Source organism: Scomber japonicus, chromosome 1 (assembly GCF_027409825.1).
Source record: "Scomber japonicus isolate fScoJap1 chromosome 1, fScoJap1.pri, whole genome shotgun sequence".
Lineage (NCBI taxonomy): Eukaryota > Metazoa > Chordata > Actinopteri > Scombriformes > Scombridae > Scomber > Scomber japonicus.
Genome location: NC_070578.1, coordinates 15,693,360 through 15,712,962, shown reverse-complemented (window position 1 = coordinate 15,712,962; position 19,603 = coordinate 15,693,360). Strand labels below are relative to the sequence as shown.

At 38.8% G+C, this 19,603-nt stretch overlaps 1 protein-coding gene across 1 annotated transcript in view; it reads left to right on the top strand.

Moving 5' to 3' along the window:
* The first annotated feature begins 2,365 nt into the window (after nt 1-2,365).
* nfatc3a (nuclear factor of activated T cells 3a) overlaps nt 2,366-19,603 on the top strand; it is a 61,180-nt gene continuing 43,942 nt past the window's right edge. Inside the window, exon 1 of the mRNA XM_053316200.1 lies at nt 2,366-2,846. Within this exon, the coding sequence (XP_053172175.1) occupies nt 2,756-2,846 (91 nt within the window). The 5' untranslated portion in view covers nt 2,366-2,755. The remainder of the gene's footprint in view (nt 2,847-19,603) is intronic.

The following is a 19,603-nucleotide window of genomic DNA, read 5'->3' as shown; positions in this document are numbered from 1 at the left end:
GAAACATGTTAACCGAATTTGTAGTTTAATCTGTAGCTACAATGTGCAGACCTATTTTAAGTCTGGATAGCAGTCTGAAATGGTTGGATAGCATTACTTGGTGTGAAGTTTCGAAGGGAAACTGAAAATGTATTGATTGAAGTTTATAATCACACCAACCAATTTTGAGGGAAACAAAGTTTCTGTTAGGCTGAACTTGTCCGTTGGGTAGGAATTACCTCAGAAGATGGCATACAAGCCAAAAATGGTTCAACCTTGTGCTTTTGCTTGGAAATTAAGACCACAGGAAATGTGATATTGATGCTTTCAGATGCATTTGTGAGCCGAGCGCTTGTCTTTACGCCCACATGCATCTAGCATAGGTACATGTTGTGAGTCTGTGTCAGAAAAATAAGAGGGTGTTGTCTGCTGTGCATGCAATTTATCTTGAGAATGGATTGATTTACATCAAAGTATTTTTTCTTAATACTTTGTATGGATGAATATAGTAAAACACAAACATTAGCATAAATGTACTTATTTGTGTCTTTTATTACACATTAATCATAAAAGAAACAAAATATCATGTCATTTTAATGGATCTATGAATACAAGTAGTTGTGATACACGTGATAAAACTTGAGATGTTTTATAACTCTGCTTATCAGTGTTGCAAAAAGCTTTGGTGAAACATTAAAAACTTTCTTGATAGAGGCAGATGCACTAGATCAGCCACAAGTGTGTGTATGTGTGAGTGTGTGTGGGAGTAATACAAGTAGAGGCCATTGCAACAATAATGATTGCCTATATAATGCCCAGAAAGGAATTTATTATAAGACTTTATTGAGATTCTTCAATAAATTCAATATACATAGCCCACATCAACAAAACAAAGAATCACAATCTTAACGACAAAGCAAAACAAGGGAGAAATACAAAATATAATAAAACAAAACAAAACAAAACAGAAACACACATTTACCTGACACATCAAACAAACCAAACTCAACCAAACTCAACCATACCTCAGTATCTTTAATGGAATATGTTAAATATTGAATTAACATACACATACATAATTCACATATTACTTTTATAGACAAACACGTTGTATGGTTGTGTATTACAACTAATGCGGGAAATAATATACTAATACAGATGTTATCAGACGAGAATAGCATCAAAGCCACAAGACATTAAAGCCTCTGAGTGCATCAGCCTCTGTGCTGTTTACCCAATAAAGATTAATATGAGTTGATTGATGGACTAGATGGAGGCACATAGGTTAAAGGGAGTGGAACAACCCATATACAGACCAATTTACTATTGCTTTATTTGAGCTGCAGATATACTCTTTCCCTATCTCTAGTAAATGATTAAGTGATCAAAATAAACCAGTGCAAGCCCTCAGTGACATTCTTCTGATTGGAAATGTACAGCACAGGAGGCAGTTTGTGAGGAGTTTGTGTGGTATCACAGTTTTCTTTTTCAAATGGTTGGCTCACATTGTGTATATCTAAATGACATTACTGCACTTTTGGTCACTAGTTTAGTGGGATGTCTTAGCATGTAGTATCTTGCAGGGTCCCACTTGTTGTGCAAGCACTGTGCAAAATCTCCATCTGAGCAGACGAGAATCAGGACAAACAGTGGCCTGTAAATGCAGGTATGAAGGGAATGTTTTCAGTGATACTAATTTTGAGATACCATTTAGATTGCACCATCTACATCCTGAATACGATCCAAAACCCATGATCAAGATGTCTATTCATCCCATTCACAAGCCTAAATTAGCTGATTGGAAATTAATGGGCCCATGTCCTGACAGGCTCAAAAGGTAAAAAGCACATGATGTCATTATACTTACCAATCCTGGCTTGGACTAGAACTACACAAAGAGGCATGGCTGAGGGCTAGGCACAAGTGGATATAATCTAATGGAACATCAATTAGATAGAGAAACATTATGAGAAATTTGGTTAATAAAGAAAGCACACAATAATTACACATTATTGAAAATAAGATTTGTGATTTTTTTATGTTTAGTCTACTGGTTCCCTGTGCATTATTCTACTTTACATGCACCAAAATGTTTAATATATATTAAACAACATACTTTAGGCTGACAACCTGATGAGTCTTTAATAAACCATTTATTAAGTCCATAGCCAAGGAGTTGTTTGTGTGTGTGTGTGTGTGTGTGTGTGTGTGTCTGTGTGTGTGTGTGTCTGTGTCTGTCCTGTGTTGTGTTGTGTTGTGTCTGCTGACGTCACCGCTGGACCTGGCTTGTCACGCGGGGTTTAGTAAAAGTTGGGATAGGAGCTCCGCAGAGAGAACGACAGAAGCAGACAGGAGGAGAGATAGAGGGACTATTTTACGACAATTCATCGGCTTTGTTAAACGCACATTAAACACTGACAGGGAAAGCGCTGCTTTGTCGTTCACTAAGTCGGGAGGCAGAGCGACAGAGTGAGAGAAGGAGCCACAGAAGGGGGCAGGCGACTTTCTCTGAAGTTGAAGCCACAATTTTTCGCCAGTTTAACTGCCAGAGGAAGAGAGGAGCCGACGACTCTTTTTTTGGATTTGTCAAACGAGAGGGGGGAAACATACACTGGTTACGTGTATGGCCAGAAGCTCCCGAGTTAACCTTAAATGAACAAAAGTTGAAGTTCGGCGTCGTGGCAGTCGGTAAATGTTGTGACATTTTAGGAGAGCATAAATTGCTCCAGCGGTCGACGGTCGAGTGGCGGGGTAAAACCCGAGCTGTCAAACCCCGATGACTACTGCAAACTGCCCCGGGAATGAGGAGCTGGACTTCAGACTGATCTTCGGAGAGGACGAGCAGCAGCAGCCGCTAGGCCCCACAGGTCCGTGTGTGTCCCGGTGCCCGGTGGCATGTTTCATAGTCAAAGCACCGCTACTAAACTTAACGGCACTGTTGTAACCTAATGTTAACTTACTCACCTAGCTCACTCAGCGCTTGCTTAATTTACCCAGGCAACTTTTGACCGCAGTTGATACTGTTTGCCATGTGAAAGAGGAACCGACCCAAACAAGAGGCTTTTTTTGTTTAAGAAATTGAGATATTTAAGTTCAACATCTCGCGCTTTTCTTATTGCGTCCGTCAAGCTAATGTCCACAACACCAGCTGTCATTAGCTTGACGTGCTAGCTTGTTAGCCCACTCGTTATTGCCATGCATTGTGTAGGCTCCTGTATATTTTTTAAAATGTGTCCCAAAAGTCCTGCAAAACAGATAACTCGTCACTTTTGCCGTGGACGCCGTGTAAAAGTGTGGCGGGAGTGTGCAGCAGTGATGTACAGTAGTTTCGTTGATACAGTAGAGTCAGTAGTATGGCTGAGAGAGGGAACAGCTTGAATGTCAATGAGACACGTTTCTGCAAAGCATCACATGTAAATACTGTCAACTTTTATTCAGGTGCTGTTTACAAAATCAGTTAAAAGTAGGGACAGGGTTAGGGTTAGTGCATTGACTCAATTTAGGAAAAAACGCAAGATATTAATTATTGTTGATATGTGCACATCTAAAGATATTTATTTCAGACAACTCTGTTAATGCACAGTTAATTACAGTATGTTTCCATCATGTCCACAAATAAATGAAGTCTAATTGAGAAAAAAACATGTATTCAAAAGAACAGATTTAATACTAAAATAATAAAAGTCACAGATAAAAATAATACTTTAAAAAAATATAAAAGTAAACCTAAACACTAATTATGGTCAGTGGGTTCCCTCATGTAGCCAAAAGTAGATTGTGAAAGGACAAGGCTTACACACATACATACATACGTACATGCATACTAAGGAATATTTTCCAGTTTTAATGCCTTGCGTCTGTCATAAATGATGATGATGTTTGACTTTTTATCAAGGTGGTAGGTAGTGCAGTAAGCAGGACTTGTTGTCTTTATTGTAGTTTTGTTCTGTAAACTACACCAATCCTTGAATTTTTGCCACTGAAATCACTTTCCCATTGAAATTATGTGTTCTCCACTATTGCTGCTGAATTTGTTCTTAATCATGTTGCTTCAAACATTATAGACATAAAGGACCTTAATGTAACACAACTTGTGAAAATCAGTGATGGTGACAGTGACCTGTCATAAACCACCTCACCAAACCTTGGAACATATCCTCTGTAATCTGCCTTTTTAGATGTTAAATGAATAGACTAAAGTCACAATATGTCAATACCAAAACTTGAAACCTGCTGAACCTAGATGTGGGTCTTTGCAGCATGATGCTGTTCCCTCTCTTTCTCCCCCAGGCTAAACTATGCCATACAAAGTTAGCACACTCAGGGGATGTTCTTTTTCATTTAATAGACTATCCTTGAGAATAAAACCAACATAGAGAGGAACAGAACTTGGGTTTGTTGATTAATTATTAATTACAGACAATCATAAAGTTATTAAAACAACGTTACAAACAAGTGATCAGCTTTATAGCGGTGAAATTAGGTATGAGGAGAATTGATGACCTGATTTGATAGAACAGATATTATGGATTAGACTTTTGTAAACATTGTACATGGAAATTAAACTGTAATGCTGCAATGATTAGTTGATTAATTGATATTTTGTAAATAATAGGATTCAATTATTTGAGAAATTCATTGGCAAAAAATGAAATGAATCATTAGTTGCGGCTCTACTTCACTGTGAAACTTTGCGTACAGAAGCATCACAGAGCATTTGGCAAATCCATCATCATGTATTCACAACATTTTGAAATATATAGTCAAGATCCCAAAGCATCTCAAGGTGCCGTATATTTCAGACTGAATTATAGGAATATGTGTCTTAAATGATGTACAAGACCATTTTCCAGATGATGTAATGTTGCAGCCATAAAATGGTAATGGTGAATTTGAATATCTCAAAGTCAGTGTATCCACAAAAGTAGTAGCATCGGCAGTAAGCAGAACAGTTTAAGCATTTTAATGAGCTGAAGTGGCTGGAAATTCACAGTGCATCATATGAATGACAGAGGTTGTTGCCTTTTTCGGGTTGAGGTTATTTATTCAGTTAATATTTGGGAATGTATGTTTGTACAAAGGCTGAGTGAGTTAACAAAGGTTGAGAGCTGGATTTGAACCCAGAAAATGATGAATTTGTGGCATTTACCTCGGTCTGTTCAGATTCTTAATTTGTTTCTGTCTTTGGGCCGAAACCACTGGAACCAGTCAATGCTCTGGCTGTGTCCTTTTCATGAAACTCTGGCAAAGTAATGACTCCATGAAGGTTTGGCTTGCACAATCTGCAAAATCAAATTTTCCTTAGATTAAAAAAGCAGTTTGATTTGGAGATGGTACGAGGGGAAAAACTGCAGTTGGAATAAGTGTAGGAATAAAAGCACCACTGTGCAAGTGGTTTTAATCTGGTTCGGACTGTATGACTTGGCCCAAAAGGGGGGTGCCTGTCCAAATTAATAAATGGAGTGTAATACAGGATCACACAGCCAGACTAACAGGGAGTTGCACACTCCTGAGTTTGTCTCCTTCTCTCAAGGCAAGGCTCAAGTCAGGGCTTGTTTTTGTAACAACCTGGAGAAGCTCCACTGTGCATATGTGACAGGTTTCTATTCCAATAAGCTTCGTATTGTTGCATGTTGCTTAAACTGGGCCATGATTGTTGTCATTTCAGTATCCAGGCAGCCAGTTCTTCAGACTTGTGTTGTAAAGGGTTGTAAAGTGTTGTAAAAAGAAAAACAAATCAACAGTACCATAGTTTTTATATCTGTTGTAGCAGCTGCACCAAAAGTTACAATGTGTCACCATACTGTACATAACTTAATGAAAACGGTGCTGTTATGAGAGTTTGATGCTGAGGTTTGGGAGCTATCTCCTCTGTCATCTTTGTTTTGAATATTTTCTCCTCAACTTATTCTTTTATGGAGCTGACTAGTAAATTTTGGTTTTGTTTGCAGTTTTACTCTCAGTGCAGCTGCTAGTTATTTTACTGACTTTCTATCTATTGTCTGCTTGCATTTATGAATGTGATTCAAAATCTGTGTAATAGCGCGGTAGAGTATAATGTCTCTTTGGTCTGCGCTTCTTTATTTTCGTTGTATGGGTGTCTGTCTTTTCCTTCTCTTGCGCTCTCTGAGTGTTTTCTTGTTGCTCAGGAAACAGTCACCTCTTTGAGGTGAAATATTCCACTGTTCTGTTCAGAAACATCGCCAAACGTACTGTAAGGGTTTTCCCCTCATTATGTACAGTGTCAGCTGAATAGAAGAAGAAATCCCTCTGTGGATCAGCTGTGAAGAGTGAGATCGGATCATTCAAAATTCATTGAAGAAAATGTGAGGAAAGGGAAATAGCTTTAAAATCAAGGCTAAACAACAGCTTCATACTGATAAACAGGTGTCTTTAAATCAGTAGAAATAATCATTAAAACTGTTTCCACTGGGTGATTTTGGACTGTCGAGACAATTCTTGAGGGGAATATGGTCAGAAATTTAAGATCAAATCCTTCCTTTGTGAATTCTGCTATGACCTGCGTCCACAAACGAAACCAACCAATCAGAATACGATATGAAATGACACAAAATACACTGGCCAGTGTGACATTTCGTGAGTGGGCTTTTTGAGTAAAGGCAACAGGAAAATTAAAAAAAAAAAAGGATCTATGACAATCACAAACCAAAGGGGGACAGATGGATGACATGAACTGATGACGACCGTGGTTTCATATACTTTTTTTCTATTTACATCATAGCAGCACTATGATTCACCATGCGTTCATCTCACAGTTTGACATACCTCAAATTCATATCATACAGTCTGACCAAGATTTAATTACAGCCATCTCGCACAGTGTGACATGCAATGAATGTAGAAGATTGTTGTTGTTGTAGTACCATCTAAAGGCACCTTTAGTAGAACAAATATACCTGGTGACATATTGGTATTGTTTTGAAATTGTTTTAGTGCACATCCAGAGGGGTATCCCATCAAACTGCATAAAGGAAAAGCTTTATTTATTTTGATAAGCCTCCTTAATTTAAAATGCAGTTAATAGTGAAGCTGTCCTTTTCATTACTTTATATTCATGTAGGCTAATAAATATACAAATGTCAATTAGATAGTAATCTGCATGAGAAATAAAGAAAAAAAATGTTGTAATAATTATCCTACTCTAGTGATCTTTTTGGCCCACACAGATGTGATCATTATAAGCAGTTTCCACTGTGCTTATATTCTTCTCCAGTTCCATCATCTCCAACTGCAACTTCTTAATTTTTAATTTTCAGTGATGCTTGTAAATGGACATCCTGAAAAAGAGAAAAATGTGTCAAAGAGTAGATGATTATGTAGGTGGTAATGGTGAGTTGGTTCTCCTAAGTTACCTACATTGATAATATAGCCACAGTCAATTAATAAATAAAGATTAAACAATATATGGGACATAGCACTGCTTTTCACACACCACCCTGGTTTATCCAGCCCGCTCCATGGGATTGAACCAATGACTTTCTAATCATAAACTCACTTCTCTAACCTTTAGGCCACCACTGCTCACACAAGTAGAATTGTATAGTTTACGTATTTAATTGGTCAACATTGTTCTGCCAGGCCATCTCCTTCGCCTTTTTAATTTTGGCAGTGTTTTTGGTGATGACTCTTTTTATATTCTTCGCATTGTTTCATCAGCTGAGTTTGTTCCAGTGCTGAGTTTTGCTTTTTTGTGCGAAGCGTATCATGTTTTCAACAATTGACTGTTCTGGGCTGCTGATGTACTCTGTCCACATGCATAATGCATGCTTATTCAAGCCTGTTTAGAGTTAACATTGACTAGTAATAGTTTAATCGTGTTAGTGGAACAGCTTCAACCTGTATTGAAAGTTGACGTTAAGTCAAACAAGACTTTTCCAGGCAAGTGTAGCTTTCTTGAGCTGCATTGATGAAATACCCCTCAGGAAATGGTCTCAATTATGAACTAAAGAGTTCACTTGATGAACTGGTTTTATAACACCTGATTGTTATGTTAGGCTAAATAATACTTAATACTTATAATACAGAATTTGGGTGTGGTCATATCAGTCAAAATGTGGTATACGTATTGTGTATCAGATGTGATCGGCTACAGAGGTATTGTTGCTAAATACTACTTTTTTGGGTGTACAGTACAGTAGAGCCAAAATGATAAATCAATGTGCTAAAACAACGTTTTAAAGCTACTGCAGAAGCAAGTAGTTTAAAAAGTAGTTCAAATACAAAAATGTCTTGTGCAATGATAATTTATTATTCAAAAAGACGATGTTACAAAAAAATTGTAGGTGCGCTGACCAAAATCTTATCACCAGTGTTTTGTCTCACTTCAGCAATCTGCCTTTAGATTCAAAGTAAGGTGAATTTGTAGCTTGTTTTGACCTCTTGTGTGGTGTGGCTTTTGTCTTTTGGCCACAAATGGACAAGTTCTCCTGACTTATGTTTTTAACAAGGAGCTACTCTGCATGACAGCTCAGACAAACTGATTTTAAGACTTAGCAGGAACATCTCTTTTTTTCATGCAGACCCTTCCCCTTATGATCATGTTTCTGTACAATCATCAAATGATACAACTCCATAAACCTTTCAGTTCAGTCATTTCAAATTGTATCATTTTCAACTTGAGCGAGTGTATCTTCTGAATCGTTTGTACTTTGTGAAAATCTGCTTCCGTTCTCCATTTACATCATTCCATTGACATTTTCAGTCAGGCCTCCAAATCTTGTTTGTAAAATGTATGTGAGTGGCAGCATTCAGCACTTCAGGTTTTGATAAATCAATCGTCAGAAATTAAACTGACAGCAATTGTGATTGTTGCTTCTTATATATCAACTAATTATTGAAGCTATTTACAGCGAAAAATACAAAACATTCACTGGTTCTATATTATATTTATATTTAACATATCTGCTTTTGGTGTGTTGGTACAAATCAAATGGCAATTTGATGAAGTCATTTTGAGCCCTGGGAAATTGTTGCGAGCACTTTTCAACATTTTCTGACATTTGTAGACGATGAGGTTTAATAATCAGTCATTTAATTGAATGAATATTATTGACAGATTCATCAATTCAAATAATTGCTGGTTGCAACCCTATCCCATTGTACTCAGGTGGGGCCTGAAATTGAAAGTGAATATCTCAAAACTTATACAAGTAAATCAGAAATTATCTAAATGATTTGAATTTTTTTTTTTGTAATTACAATTACAATAAAAAAAACGATTTAAAAATTAAGACCCATCAAAGTATTAACACTGCCTCTGCACACTTGACACCCAAAGAGGAATAAAATGTATGTTTTATTAATTTTGTCATATTTTGTTTTTCAGTTAAACATTGTTAAAAGTATCTTGAGTAAATCAAAGCCCTTTATCATGAATGCAACTTCATCATCTGACCATGACATTACCTTGCTACTCAAAACCAAAGTTAAATTTGATGTTGAGTTTCCATTAATAGCGTGGTACCATTGCTTGCTCATGTTTCATTCATTTTCTGCAGCACTTTTTTCCAAGGTGGTTGAGGTTTATGTTTGTTTGTTTGTTTTTTCATTTGTCATTTTAGGCAGCCAAAAAAACACTTGCAGGAGCTGCTGTAGATTTCCATAGGCAGGGAAAACCATGTGTTAAGAAGTATATTTGGTATGTTTTGAGTAAACGGCCGTCAGCGGCAGGCATTTTAACTTTGTAGCTTACGGCTAACTGTCATTGTGAAAAAAGTGCACTGAGAGTGGCAGTATTACACGCCTGTGTGTGATGGTTTCACTTGCTGCAGGCAGTAGATTCCAACTTGCTTTCATCTATAGTATCAAACAGGGAAAGCCTGGTTGTACATACTAATTATAGAACATATTTCCCCTCCACTGTTTTTCAATGTACATTCATGCATGAAAATAACACCATCCATCTTATATTTCAACATGCATTCGGGCCCTTAAAGTACCACTTACCCCCATTCTGAGAGAGTGTCTGTTGTGAAGTGGTAGAAATAGGTTTTGGTGAATTAAGGTTATGCAGGTCACGAGCAGTTGCCTCATTGGGTGTTAGAGGTGGTATGAGGTGGGGAGGGAGGCAGAAGTGCCCTTTATGGGTGGCAGAGTAGTAGATCCATAGCGGAGGTGTCTGGCTCTCTGCCCAGACATGCCATGTGGGGTTCAGATGGCAGGCTGGAATGAAAGGAGAGGGGGCACACACCACTCTGTAGCTGCTGGTAAGGGGAACATGAACAGTATTTTTGTTCACACTTCTTCTCTAGATATCATTCTTTTTTGTTGTTGCATTCATTCCACATACAGCTTTCAATTTCATATATTGAAAGAAGTTTTTTTTTTTTTTTCCTGTGGTTTGTCGGTTGCCACCATAACGGCACAGAGCATTGTAGACCCACTACTCAGGACGACTGAGGTTTCTCTCCTCTCTTACTGCTTTGTCAGGATATGAAAGAGACCACCAATGACATCAGAGAGACTAATCTGGGCTAATGAAATCTCCAGATGCCAGCAGTCACCACAACCACTTAGTAACTAGTCAGGTTTGATTTGGTCCTGTTAATATACAATGACATTCCCTGCACCTGTGGGATTGCCTGTGTAATGCTTCCATATGATGACATGTCAAAGCACATTTGTTATGATAATGAAATTATCATATTGAGCGCGGCAAGTGGAGAAAGCTATTTTGCCCTTGTCTATGTTGTTGTCATTGCTCTGCTGCTCTGAACGTAGAGCACAGTCCTCTCAGTCCTTGTCGTGGGAAAGACTGAAAGACTGAAATTACATCGCTCTCATGGTGGACTATTTTGAGCTCCCAAAGAGAGTGGGAGAGGGCAGGCGGCAGGTTCTGGTGACTCGTTCTCTCTTAGTGCAGGAGAACCCCTCTCGCCCCAGCACGTCTGCACTCTGCTGCCTTTAACTTTTTACTGCTCAAGCACTTGATCTTAGCGTGATCTTAACGAGGAGAGGAGTGGAAGAATGCTGTGCGCCACATCGCCAGGTGAGTGTGTCGGCACTCCCAGACTCTAGCCAGGTGTGTTTTGTGCGTGTGTGTTTGTCTAGGCTTTTAGGTTGAGGGGTGGGAGCCACAACTCTAAAAAACAGCTGTCATTGGAGTACAAGCTGTCCTTAAGTTTTTTCAGAAATAATATTAAACCTCCCCTAAAGTAACAGAAGATACAAAAATGTTACTGTTGACTTATTTAGTGACAGATGTTAGGTCTAAGGTTAAAATATGTTTAATATCCAATGTTGAATTTTCCTGATATGTTTTATTTCGCATTCATTGCACTGAACACCCACTTCACTAATGTAGTTAGCTTAGCACTTTTGTTTTCTTGTATATATTTGTTTTGGTGTTTCATGGTAATATATATTATATAAAAAACAGAAAAAAGAGAAAATATATTTTTTAAAAACAACAAAAAACAAAAATATTTCAAGTTGTTTTTTATTTTAAAGGAAGAAGAACAAGGACAGAGGTGTTTGGCATTTACCCAATCAATTGTATATATACTTTGTAAATGTGTATAGTTACAGATAGGAGGTTGCATGTGTGAAAAAAAGAGTTAATGGACATATGTCCTAATATCTATGAAAATGTAAAAGACAGAGAGGTCAACAGCCAGACAGTCATGCATGAGGTCCACATGTGGGGCCAGATCACCATGTGGGTGCCCCCTAACCTTACTGAACCAAAGGGGTCCCAGCACCCAGTGTGATGAATGAGACGTTTGTTTCCTGGGGCGAGGCATGAGTAACTATGTGTGGCATCTGTCTAGTTTAAATTTAGTGTAACTGAAGCTACCGCTGGCTGCGCTGTATCAACATGTCAGAGGCTGCATTACACCAGAGAGAAAGCTGTTGAACTCTTGCATCTAGTTGCATTTTTTTTTCTTTCTCTCTCCAGTCCTGTTTTACTATGAGGTGCGGCTTGCTACACAGGGATTAGGGTGGTTTGAATCCCATTTTATTTTAGGCTACCCCTCAAAGCCATACTTCAGTCAGGCTAATGCTTGGTATTGGCACCTCTACCGCATGCAGTTTTTGTAGTTCCACTCCTATTATTTGCCCGCTGATCAAATGTGACATATTCTAAACTCAAGAAAGAATGATTGGTCATTAGGTATGAACAACAATAGGAGGTGGGATAAATAAGAAAATTTTTTTAATTAAGTGTTCACAAGGACTTCATTAGTCATTTTCAAACTGCACCAGTTAGATTTACAGAGGATGATAGTCCACATTCCAACAGGGGCCCATGTGTTTGAGTGGACCCTACTACTGGGTCACAGTTGGAATGTGGGCCATGTGGACTCTGACAGCTGGGCGAAAAGGGTATTACACACCAATTGTGAATAAAAGTTTTAACATCATTCAAAATTATGGATCCTTGTGTAAAAAAAAATGAATTAGGAGATGTAGTTACAGTATGGCTGTATTGAAAAGAGATTTAAAAATTTGATTTATTTCATTTACACTTGTAAATGTTGCACATAATAGTTATTAAACTCAAAAGATTAAAACCTGAATTGGATCATCTTGTTAAACAAGATTTGCAGAGCTGTAAAAAAAGATGTATAGAAAGGGATTCTTGGTTCAGGTTTTGTTGTGGATATAAACACCTTACAATGATGTTTTTGAAGGGGAAATTGTTGTCTTCCTGTTTTCTCCTTGATTATTTCCTGCTAGTTTTTTTCTGTTGTTTTTGTTTTGACCTGATTACAAGCATGATACAGAGTAACAGAACCATTATGAGACTCTCCTCCCATGTAGAGCACATGGAGCCTTCACTTGAGGAGACTACCTTTCTTATAACTAAAAAAGAGAATATGTCTCATCGTCCATTAGGGATATCGCCAGGTGTGTGTATGTGTATGTATATATGTATATATATGTATATGTATGTATACACTTATTTATATACCTAGCATTATCTTGTTGATGCTTAGGTATACCAGGAACATAAAGCATCATAATCTATGTGATTTGTTATAAACTTTATTGGAGGTTACTAGTTAATATGCTTCATCATTTGTGCATATACTGTAGTCTCACTATGCTTTCTAAGACCCATACTTTGCAAATGTCAACTTCTCTCTGCTCTGTAACTCCCCCTCACACACTCTGTCTCTCCCACTTCTCTTCTCTCTCACACATACAGGCACACAAAAGCTCTGTTTCCCTATCCGTCCCCCCTCTCTCTTTCTCTCTTTCTTTCTCTCTCTCCCTGGCTGACTTTTTCAGGCACATGCACAGTCAGCCCTGGCAGATTGTTTAAATGTCACCCCTGCTATCAGTAGCCTCTGATGTTATCTGCTCTGGGTTATTGCAGGCCATCAGGCCGCCTGTGTGCGCCTTGAAGGCCAATCTCCTAATGTGCCGTAGCTCTCTACTCATCCTGCTTCACTGAAAACAAATATATACATGAACTGTCCAACAAGTTTTGTGTTTACATGCACACATGAAACTGGGTTATTGGAAGAAACCAAGTTAAGGGGGAGAGTTGGAGCATGCATTAAGATGCAGCAGAATAACATGCAACTGGTTAGTAACCAGATACACCCCCAACCTTCTATATTTTTATATAGAGTATTTTAATGTATTAATGAGTGCGAGAGTGATATTGTGCTGCAGCTGACAGGCTCTTTAGTTTTCCCATAGGTTTTGTAGCTGTTCAGCTTTCAAAACCACTTAGGTTTAATTGTAGTGTGACTGACACTTAAATACAGCTCAGAGTAATGATATTTTCTGTCATCCAATCATGCTACTTGTATCAGTACCTCACCTGTTCTTGAATTTGTCATGCAAACACATGCATGAGAAAACTTTGAAACCTGGTGGAGCACATGTATATAAAACCATAAACCAGTTTTTCCCAGCAGAAATCCAGCTGTGCTCACTGGGATTCCCAAACTTTTTGTTGGCATTAAGTCCTGATGCGGTGGACCAAAACATTTTAACCAACATTATGGAAAGCTTCATTGCAGTCAGTGATGTGGCTCCAGTTTGGTTTTACCTGTCAAATATGCCATGTGTCATTCTGTGTAGTGAGAGGGGGAGTCTCCTCCTGCTCCAGCTTGCTCAGCTTTTGTTTGGTCCCCCAGGGCTCTGTCATGGGTCCATTTCTGTTTTTTATTTTAGACACTTCCTGTGGGGTATATGAAACATACACACACATACACATTGCATTTAATTTCTGATGACATTGAGCCGTGTGTCCCAAAACCCCCTCTTATTCTTTATATAATTGTATCCTGTGTTATTCAGTGTTGGTCTGATATTGAGTGCTCGATGTCACCACATTTCATCGAATGCAGTGATTGAAAATTAGATCTAGCATTAGCTGCTTTAAAAACTAACGCAAGTCTGGGCTGTTTATCAGCAAATTTTGAACGTTTTACTCTCGTTCAGTGTTTGCTTTTAATTTTATATTTCTGTTGAATTATTTTTTTAAAAAAGTTGATGAACCTTTTTACCAATTGAATGTACCCTAAATGCAATTAGTGATGTGTTTGAAAGGGATCTTTGTGCGTTGGTGGGTATTTAGTTCAGGTGGTTACTTGGCACTCTATATTTATCCCATAATGTTATCTCGGCATGAGATGGTTAATTAGGAGCTTAATTTAGCTGTGGGCATATGTTAACATTGGCTTAGACTGCAATTGTTAAGCCTCTACTGGCTGGTGAGTCTGCTGTGACAGGAAGGCTTTTTGATGCAAGGCAAACATAACATTACAGGACAAGACCATAACAAGGTTTTACTGATGCCAGATTAAACTAAGAACTAAACCTCAGGACTCTACTGTAAATGTGCTCTGTACCTCACGACCGTAGATAGATCTGGTCTGTCTTATCCTCACTAACATTTGGATTTCTCTCTCTCGCTCTAACTGAATTTTATGTACACAATCCTGACCACCTGCACATACAGGGATCACCAGTCGGTTTGGCACAAATCCAGTCAGCAAGGTTTAAAGCCACAGGTGTAGGCCAACCCGTACAATAAGTGTCTGCATGTGCGTCACAAGCTCTGTGTTTAGAAATGTCGGCAACCAGCCAGCCGCAGAGTTCTTGGAAAACCCAGGGGGAAGGAATTAAATTTGCCTTTGAAGGCTCTGCTGGGAATCTCTGCAAGCATCTATATCAACCCCTATGTTGAAAATATGAAATAACTTCTTTAATTCTAAAAAGGTTTTGAAAAAAGGAGCTTTATTTTTTTTCAAATTTCAAGTTATTGCTATTGAGTTATTGTAAATTATTTGATTTGAAGTATAGACTCTTCCTTAATGTGATAATAACCATTCAGTGTCGTCTCAATCAATAACAATCGCAATGCCACCAACTGCCATGTAGTTACATTACATACAAATAATCTCAAAGAGTTCCACACAGTGAGGTTTATATATTCATATTTGAGACAAACAGCAGTGGTAACGGTTTGGTAATCTCTAGCTGCAAAAACCATGAAAGAGGTATCTTATATCTCTCGTAGTTCTATGTGGACCGATACATTTGTTGATATAGAAGTGTGTCTTTCTGTGAGAAGGACAACATAGATGTAGATGTTTTAAGAAACATTTTTAAAGCATTTTCATTTTGCACTTGTTGTCCAGACCACAGAACTCAAAAATACTGTTTACTGTTTTCAAATGTGTTTAGAGCTGCAATAATTGGTTGATGGATCGATGAATGGTGATGAATGAATCTGGACAAAAGGAGACATTCAAGGACCTCAGCTTGCACTTTGGGAAACCGTGATCAAGAAAGACATTTTCTGACATTTTATGGACCAAACAATTAATTGATTAATCGAGAAAAAAATTTACAGATTATTTGCCAATGAAAACGACAGTTAGTTGCAGCCCTAAATGTGTTATGACTAATTATCTGACTTTTATGCCGTTTATCTCATGATGGTACGTGGTGTGTTGGCACAATGTTGCTGTGGTCTGATGGTCAGCAGCTCTAGAGAAGAGCTGAAAGCGGAGACGAGGCTGAACACAAAGCCTTCTGTACAAGGGATGTAAGCAGAGCCTCTTCTAATCAGACTGCTTTCTCACCACAAAGGGAACCCTGGTTTAGGTTACCCTTTAGCTCTAGCACCACATGGTGTTGGGACCAGTGGGTAACCTTAAACATTAATATGTGTTGGGGTGTACGTACTTCACACAAACAGGCGCACGCACACACACACACACTCACACATATACAGTATGTGACACAGGAAGGCAAAGAGACACAACCACAGGCACACAGGAACATACACATATTCATATACCACCCACACTTCTATGCACATACACATGCACATATATACACATACATAGACAGAAAGATCGTGGGCGCACCAGCAGGAACCTGCAGCAGCAATGAGCCGTGCTCTCTGGGAGAGACAAATCCTTCCTTCTCTCCCTCAGTAGTAGACTGGGCTTTCTCAGAATGTGGGCCTGTGTGTCACTGCCGGTCACAGGACTCTGACACACTTTGTGTGCAGTGAGAGTAGGAGGAGGGAGGAACAAAGTCTCTGCAGCTTATCCCCTAAGCGACAATCCCCAGGCAGTGTTACAGTCAGCCAGAGGTCTGTTGAGCTTTGTGTCAAGGAACCAAAGTGGATGCGACCATCACCAACGGGTCAGTTCGTTCCCTGTGGTTACCATGAGAACACAACTGTCTTTGCAGTGTGTCACAAACATCCAGCAATCCGTGCTTCACTGAAACATCTCCCAGTGAGGCGGAGCTATTATTAGCTTAGGTACAGCAAAGCCTCTTAGAGATCTTTATTTAACCGGATTGGCTGTCTGATGTATGGACACTTGAGGAGTGTGTGACGCACTGTGCTTTCAGGAACAGTGCAGGGGCTTTACATCCAAGGCCATTGATAAAACAACAGTTCCTCTCCTCTCCTCTCCTCTCCTCTCCTCTCCTCTCCTCTCATCTCCTCTCCCTCTCCTCCCATGTCCTCTCATCTCCTCTCTCCTCCATGACCTCCTTACTTAAGGTGACTGGGATTTGGCTCTGACAGGGGGGTTTCCCACCACCCACCCCTTTCCTCACCCTGGAGGGTTTTAGGTAGCAGGCTAATCTTATCTTGGGGCAGGGAGAGGGCTGTGGGCCAGGTAACATCCCCTGTCTGACCCTCATCTAAGCAACACTACGACTTAACATGTGTTATGATGGGTACAAATGAGCAAAAGTAGAAGAGTAGATGGACTTTTTGTGGCATTTACCCTAACTTGAGGCAACTGTGGAACATAGAGAGAGCAAAGAGACATGACAAAGACAAAACTGAACTCAGTATGATGACCTGATGCAGCAATTGAAACTTTCTTGTTGTTTTGTTTTTTCGTCATACTGTAAGATGTTTTGAACAGATTGGCTACCAATCAGCCAATGATTTAACTATCTTATCCAGTTATAATCAACCAACCCTACAAGTGAGTTTCTCAATAAAACAACACAGTGCACATATCATCAGGCCACAGAAAAAGAAAAATCTGTATATAAATAGATAAATAGATTTACCAACGTTAAGGCACTGGGCAGATTTTACTGTGACTTTCATTCAATTTGTGTGTGTAATTAGCACCTGTCCTATTATTTGGCGTGATTCAGTAGATTCAACAGGAAACTCACAAGTTCAGAAACTCTTAAACATAATATTATTCAAATACAGTTTTGTGGTTTTGTATGTTTTTACATGTCAAAAGTGAAATGTTCATGTCATGAGTCTCTCTGTCTGACACATAAGCACTGTTACTTCCTACAAAGTGAACATAGGGAAAAAATAAATCAAATCAAACAAATTTATATCGGCTGCAAAAAAAAACCACATAGTACATGGGCATAGTAATAAGAATTATAATGTAATCAGAAAAAAACTGAAAAATAGAACTGGGGCTTGTACCTCAGCACACAAGGTCTGCTGATGCTTCTGCATGACACATTGGCTTACTCATACACACAAACGCCCCTTATACCAACTATTTCATCTGTAAAACGTCTCATTAATCCCTGTTGGTCCTACCTGCCACATGCTGTTACTGACTTTGCTGCTTCTGTCACATGCTAGTGTTGACTGGTTGTACTATTGTACACAACATCAACCACCCATCTCCTTATGTTGGTTTCTTTTTATTAAAATGCATCTATGATGGCCTCTGCTTACGTTTTTCTTTGAGTATGTTTAATGCATTTTACCTGCATTATATTATTATGTCTCTAGGTACACTGCCAATTACAACTATATATCTGCTCAAATTAAAATGATCTTCTCTCGTACTACACGTTCTGCCATTCATTGTATTGAATCAAATGTGGATAACGCCACCATTTTTGCCCATTTGGAAGCTTTAAGCGTCTATAAAGAATTTTTATCAGTTAAGGCTGACATTTCACTGTGAAAACAAAAATAAACCACATTAATGTCCTCACTGTGGACATCTCTACAACAGCATAACAAGTTCATTCTGCTAATGGTTTTCTGTATAGTAATAAAGACAGACTGTTGCTGGGTTGTTTAACATAATCACACGCCTGTGCTTCTTTCAGAATAATGTCTCTTAATATCTGTCCTCTCTTGGGATACGTGGTGTTAGCAACAACAGCTCATCAGACGCTGCTAATTAAGTCAAATCCTGTGGCGGATTGACGGTTTGCGCATCTCACCCATTTAGAAAAGCATCTCAATGAGGACAAAATGTGAATATGCAGGGGCAACAGCAGGGGAGGGTTTTTCAAGAAATGTATAAACTCTTAAGAGAGAGGATCTCTATTATAATGCACAGATATTTAATTTAATTTTAATTTATTTCTCTCTCACTCAGTCTTTAGTATGTGGGGTTTTACTGAGAAAAAATAATGCAGTGTGCTCCCCCTTTTTGTCAATTTATTTAATTTTAATTGGTTTTTTTTGCAGATATGGCTTTTGAATTTTTTGATTTATTGTGGAAGAAGGAAGGACACTCATCAGATGGATTTGCGTTACCATTGTTATCCAGATAGGGAGCATTTTGCAAACTAGACAAAACTTAAACAGCGATAAATCATTTGGATGGAAGATTAATTAGAGGTGATGTTTTCTGTAAGCATGTTAAAAGTGTTTGGCAGTGTGCTCTATTGGATGACGGTGATGCTTCCCGGACTTAAAGTGTGTCTGTGACTTAAACTGCTGCTTTCTGTTTCTCCCTCACTTTTTCTGTCCTTTTCTCTGCCTCTGCTCATTCTCTGTTCATGTTATTTCTCCATTCAAGCTATCATTGGGTGAAGCAATTTGCAGCTTTTTCCTTTCCTCACTGCCTTATTCTCTTCCTCTTCACTCTGTTGTCCTTCTCTTGCTCCCTGTCAGTCAGTCAGATGCTGTCGTCAGACGATCCACTGCTGGGTCTTGTGACAGGCAAGCAGGGCCAGTGCGAAGCTGAGCAGCTATAAATAAAGAGCTTGTCGCCACTGCTGCTGTTGCTGCTGTTAGAGAGAGAGTGAGGACAGAAACATAAGTCCTTTTTATACTGAGATACGACAATATTGCTGTAAAGAAGACCCGTCATTATGCGGGCTTGGCTTTTCTTTAACACACAAACAATCATAGCTGCTATAATGCTGCCCCGTGTGATTTCAG